At 39.0% G+C, this 6,174-nt stretch overlaps 1 protein-coding gene across 4 annotated transcripts in view; it reads right to left on the bottom strand.

The window, feature by feature from the left end:
- Nucleotides 1–2,475: 2,475 nt before the first annotated feature.
- RNF180 (ring finger protein 180) overlaps nucleotides 2,476–6,174 on the bottom strand; it is a 122,301-nt gene continuing 118,602 nt past the window's right edge. For 3 of the 4 annotated variants that reach the window (XM_024194757.2, XM_024194759.2, XM_024194760.2), the window contains one exon: nucleotides 2,476–4,699. In XM_024194757.2, the coding sequence (XP_024050525.1) occupies nucleotides 4,497–4,699 (203 nt within the window). In that variant the 3' untranslated portion in view covers nucleotides 2,476–4,496. The remainder of the gene's footprint in view (nucleotides 4,700–6,174) is intronic. The other variant, XM_024194758.2, reaches the window with a different exon arrangement.

The raw sequence follows: 6,174 nt of genomic DNA, 5'->3' as shown, positions 1-6,174 counted from the left end.
TACTCGCTTCTCCTCTTCCCCGCCCCCCGAGTAAACACCTGGCCATTAGCACAACTACCTTTTACCACAGACCATACAACATAGCCTAACCTCTGCTCCTCTTTCACCCTTTTACACACCTCTTACCCAGATTACTTTTCCCCGGCACTAGTACGTGTGGTGTAGGAGTTGGTTGTGCTGGGCAAGAGTAGTTTGTTAAAAAGAGATGAGTGCATGCAGAGAGTAAGGGCCTGTGATGCTTCAGGGGTTCATCCAGACCAGGAAAGGGTTGTGTCATGGTCTGCCCTGTAATGCAGGGTGCTTGTGGCTGTGCAGCTTTGGCTGAGAGCCCTGCCGCCAGTAGCATGCTCACAGCACAGTGGTCTCACCCTGGCTTCCATCAACCTGGTTACTCCTTGCAGGGTGACCCCAACAGCCCTTCCTATCCTGGGTCTCCCCAAAACCATCTCCCCTGCAGCATCCAGTCCCTCTCACTGCATCCTCACAGGAGTTAAACTTGCTACCTCCAAAGAGACAGAATACACACAAGCCTGCTAGATAAGCTGAGGGTTTTACTCTTTAGTTTAATACACAGCACTGAGGTGATTTTGTAAACGTAAAACAAGTTTATTAATAGAACCTAGATTTAAGTGATACCCAATAGAAGGAGTAGGGATAGAAATGGTTACAAACAAAAGTAAAAACTAAAACTAAAACTGAATTTAAACTAGAGTCTTTTGTTCAAAATAGTTTTCTCACTACAGTCATTCTTCCAGCTCAGCTGGCCCATCTTTAGCCAGGATCCAACATAGAGCCCAAAGCACTTTTTTGTCTTCTCAGGTGAAGGATGACAGAATGGCTTCTTGCCTTCTGTTATATCTTCCAAAGTTCATTGTCCCTATTTCAAGAGGCAGGAAGGTTTCCTAGGGTGCTGTCTCCATCCCTTGTCAAGACTGTTAACTGGTCATCTTCCCCCCCCCCCCCCCCCCGCTCCCTTGATGGCATTGTTTACCTTGCATATAAATGTGTTTTTCATTGTCTTAGGTCACATCTTGCTTAATTTACATTGGAGATACGGCAAAGCCTGCAAAACAACATTCCTTTGTAGGACAGGTTGTGCTTCGGCACTGTCCACGAAACACATTTGCGGAACATATTTTCAGCAAACATCTAGAATTCTGTATATACCACCCATACATACAAACACTAATGTTACCAGTTTGCATATGACACCTTACATGACAACTTTTAGATACAGATTATGATGGCGAGTTGGAGCAATGAGTGTGTAAGGCCAGATGAGAGTTATGATATGGTGTACCCTCTGCCAGGTGGCACTGAGGGGCTCCCTGGGTCACAGGGGCTGATGGAAATCTGGCATCTCTGGGGCTAGAGTGGAGTTAAGGTTGTGGAGTATGGTCTGGGGCCCTTGATAGTTGTGGTAATGGTAAGGTGTGATCCTTTCATATTCTTCATTTTGTGGTTTGTCAGTTATATTACAGGTATATGTCTGTGAATATGTTGTGTATTGCAAGCCTGTGTGCTTCATAAAGACATTTTTGTGTATTAATTTCCTAGTTTTTAAAAATGTTTAATGGTGGGGGGGGGGAGAGGTAGGGGACTATGGGCGTGCAGGGGAGGACTTGTGGTGGGTAAAAGTGCAACTGCTAATCAAAAGTTTGTCAGCAGCTGAGCATGAAACCTCATGTATGAGCAATTGTGCACCAGCCGCTAAAATCTCATTAGGTCTCTCGCATTATGCTGTTGTTTAATGCAGTTATATCTGTTTGGAAGAATAACATGGGCATTTAGTACTAAATCATCCACAGAATGTATTCAGATCCAGAATAAAGAGTTGATGTGCCACTGTGGGTTATGACAAACTTGATAGTTCAATGCTTCTAGTCCATTTGGGTTTCCACACAAAGTACAAAAACAATTAAGAATGCTAGCATGAAAAAAGATAATCGTGTTAATTATAACTCCTCCCCCAAAAATCTCTACTGCTTTCCCAAAAACAGAATTAAAAAAGAAACATAAAATTGGTTGAAAAAAATATTCAAATTTAATTTCCACCCAATATCTATTGACACAGCTGCAAAATATTATAAACAACTTCAGATTTTATTGAAAATACTGTAATAACCTCATAGATAAGAATACATTCCAGAACAAGACCAAGTGCTTAAGAATAAAACTGCTCACAAAAGGACCTACTCCAGTTCCCACTGAAGTCAGTAGGATTTTTGTGACAAAATTTCAATGGAAGCACATTTGAGACAGTAATAATGAACTAACATTTTCAAAGGAAAGAGGCAATAGAGAAAAGCAACTACAACTATTCTACCCCTTCTGGGTCTTTCTGAAGGAGAAACAGCTTTATATAAAAATCTGAAACACTAAGTCCATCTCCTTTATTATCTGATTTAATTGCAAAGAGTAATGAATTATAGCATTAACCAAAGCAACACTATAGCCAAAATATATAGTTTGACTAATATGTATATGCACCTTAGAAATGTTATATAAAATAATTTTAACACTAAATTTAGAAGAGTGTATCCATCCACCCACAATTATCGTCTCTTGTAATTGTACAGAAGGAGAAGGCAATACTACATTTGACTGTCTCCCTTCCTGTTTCATCTTTCAGAATAAACCCATGATAAAATGCTACTAGAAATTTTCTATGTAAGTTTACTTTCATTTAATTGGAGTTGTCTGGAATAGATTTCTTATGTATGAGTACATTTTGAAATATTAGCTAATTGATATATTCATCTGAGAAACATCCTACTTAAATTCTTAAATCTGATTTAATAACTTTCCCCCCAAAAACTGTATTTCACATTTTAAACTAGCACCAAGTTAGTTAAATTAGCTAAAGTAATTATTTCATGATACATCCTTTCAGTCTAACGCTTTTTGACCTCAGGAAGTGCAAATACATTTTGTCTGAAAAGGTGCTTCACATCCCTTCTCTTCGCTGAGCCAGGAACAGTTGATTTGCAAGTTTAAAAAACCAAAAGCTATAACTTGAGTTCTGGCATAGCTGAGAAACATGTTTTAAGTTTGCTGAGAGTTTTATTGTGCCATGAGTTTTAATAAAAAAACTGAAGTTTTAATGGTGGGGGGGACGTTATGCCTAATGATCATCTATCAATAGTACAAGACAACCTATTATAATTAGAGGTAAAGTAATTGCATACACTAATTTTTCTTTTGCCCACTACTACATTGATGGCGAATTTCAATTATTACACTTCCCACTACCCTTTAGAGCAATATTAAAGAAAGTGACCAAATCCATTCAGTCAACATAGTTTTAGCTGTACAGGTATTTTAACTGCAAAAAAATCCTCAAAGGATGGTCTAATCTTAAAAAGTTATTTTACGCAGCTTGTGGAAAACTAAATGCTAGGAGCCAATGTGTTGCTGGAGGTGCCATCTTTCAGATGAGATACAAGTCTGAGGCCTTGCTCATTTCTGGCCTTGAGCCAGCAAAATACTTAAGCACATGCTTAACTTTAAATGGGCAGTCCCATTACAGTTATTCAATTCCAACTCATCTCCTAGCAATCTGATAGAATGGTATTAGCTAAATTGGAAGAGTGCTACATACTGAATAACCAGCAGCAGGTCCTGAGGTTACCAATGCAAATGCTGAAGTTAATGGGACTACTCATGCTTAAGTGCTTTCCTGGATCAGGGTGAGAGTTCTCAGTAGCTTACAGGACTGAGTCCCTTGAAATTAAATGCTCCCCTGTACTTCTCAAACATAGAAGTTTTAGCCATTGTGTCCTATCTTTGTGTACTGACATTTTACTATAGTAGCAGAAATCCCTCCAGCGACATCAGCTGGAGAAGTTCTTCCATTGCCCCTACTTTAAAAAATGGTTTTGTAGTGGCTAGCATTAAATGGTGGTTGCATCCCACCTCAAAAGTGGCTGCATTTCAATACTGAGTGATTGATCCCTATATATATATAGACCTTAAAGTGCTTTGGGATCCTTCCACATGAAAGGTGCTAATAATAACTTTGAGACACACACTGCCTGTGTTGGAGGATCCTCCCTCCATCATCCCTCTTTTACACGTGAGGAAATTGAGGCACCAGTAGATGTGATTTGCTTAAGGTTGCAAAGTATAGAGCCAAAAACTGAACTCCTCAAAACAAATCTTGATGGTTCATTTCTATATACTGGTGATTTTACAAATTATGGGTGGAAACCCTGGCCCCACTGAAATCAATGGCAAAACTCCCACTGACTTCAATGTGGCCAGGATTTCACTTTATGTTTTCAGTAAAGCTCAAGTCTTTGATGCCTATATCAGAAGCATCCCGTAATTAGATCATTAGCCCCATGTCATGTCTGGTGTAGGCTAATACAATTCTGAATCATAAAAACTCCAGACCACACAAAGAAAGATCTGCATTCATTACTTCAAACCATTTCTATTTACATTGTCTTTGTTTGCATGATTCTTCAGTTTTACTAAAGAAACAATGCAGTCCCCTAAAAAGGAAAGAAAAAATAACAAAGAAAACAGAAAACAATGAATCCTATGACCCAGTTGACAGAATAAATGTAGATTATCACCATGTCCATGTCAAACCACCATCCACGGCTATCATCCTCAAAATCCATATAGTCCATCCTGTGAGCAGCATGTGGGAAGTGCCTTCTTGCTACAGGATCTGTATGCCTTTGGAAACCTGCTGGAAAACAGATCATGTCACTTCAGTCCACTTATTCTTAAAAAAATATATTTTAAGTGAATTCAATGCTTATGAAAGGTGCTGGATTGAGAGCATCAGAAATGGATAGCCTCTATCTGAAGAGCTAATGCAGAATAGAAGCAGCACATCTCACCACCAGTGTACATCCCTCTTTCCTGGAGAGGACTATGATGGATCTCAGGGCACCCAAGACTCTGAGTCACTTTTTTACCCACTGTCGCTAATGAGAGGCGTCTTATGGTAGCTGGGCATTCCTGACGCTGCCAGCCCTTCAACCACTTAAGCATTCTCCTATGGGCTTATGCCAGCCCTGTCTTTGCCTTGCAGGTTAACAAATAGGTGCATCCCCAATCCCCGAATCCCTTTGAATCATTCCCCTATGATATCCAGCCCCAGAGACTGGCTACCCACAGCAATTCCAAATCCTCTATCCCCAAAGTTGTATCTCAGTTTAGCAGTTTTATCTTAACCCACTACTCCTGTAAACCACAAAGCCCTTGTGAGCATTTATAATAAAACAGAAGATTTTTTTTAAGTAAGAATAAAAAATGTACTATAAATAGAGTGGTGGAAGCAAGTGGTTACAATACAAAAAAAATAATAAAACACAAATCTGAATCTAAGCTTATCAATAATTACTTTTCCTACCCAATAAAGTAGATTTACCCTCCAAAAGTACAGTCCATTGCGGACCCAGGAGCCAAACATTTATGAAAGCACTCCCCTCTGCCAGGGGTTTTCCCCTCACTAAATGGATGTAGAATGTCTTTCCCTAAAGTCTATTATACTGTAACAGTTTTGTCTTTATTCACAGGCAGGACAAAATTTGACCGTTTATTCTTATTCTTTCCCTCCTGATTCTTAGCCAGAGTTTGATCCATGAGAATACTTTGCTTCTCAAACCAAAACTACTCAGTTTGTTCAGTAATCTCTTGTAAGGGGCTTTCTGAAAGCCCCTTTGAAAAGTCCATATAAATTAAATCAACTGATTTTCCTATATCCACTGTTTACTGATTCATTCAAAAAGTGCTAGTCTACTAGTGATGCACAAATTTCCTTTGTAGAATCTGTTCTGGTTAGACCTTATATAATAATCATCTAAATAGAATTATAAAACATCTAGAAGTATAACTGACTAATTTACTATGGATAGATAAGGCTTACTAGTCTGTAAACCCCCCTAACAGTTTAACCCCATGCATTTTAAGAGATCATGGGTGAAATTCTGACTCCAATGCAGTGAATGTCAAAACTCCAATTGACTTCATAAAGGATACGATTGCAACCCATAGTTTAAAAAAATGCCAAGCTACTGTGGAAGAGAAAAAATTGTTCTATGGATTTGTACTGGGAGGCTATCTTAGGCCCCAATCCTGCAAAGACTTACATATATCCATTTAAGAAAGTAAGTAGCCCTATTGAAAAACCATGAGGTTACTTAGGGTTACCATATC

The sequence above is a fragment of the Terrapene carolina genome, unplaced genomic scaffold (assembly GCF_002925995.2).
Source record: "Terrapene carolina triunguis isolate 2854851 unplaced genomic scaffold, T_m_triunguis-2.0 Scaffold69, whole genome shotgun sequence".
Taxonomy (NCBI): Eukaryota; Metazoa; Chordata; order Testudines; family Emydidae; genus Terrapene; species Terrapene triunguis.
Note: the sequence above shows the minus strand (reverse complement) of the source record. Positions and strands in the feature narration are given on the sequence as shown.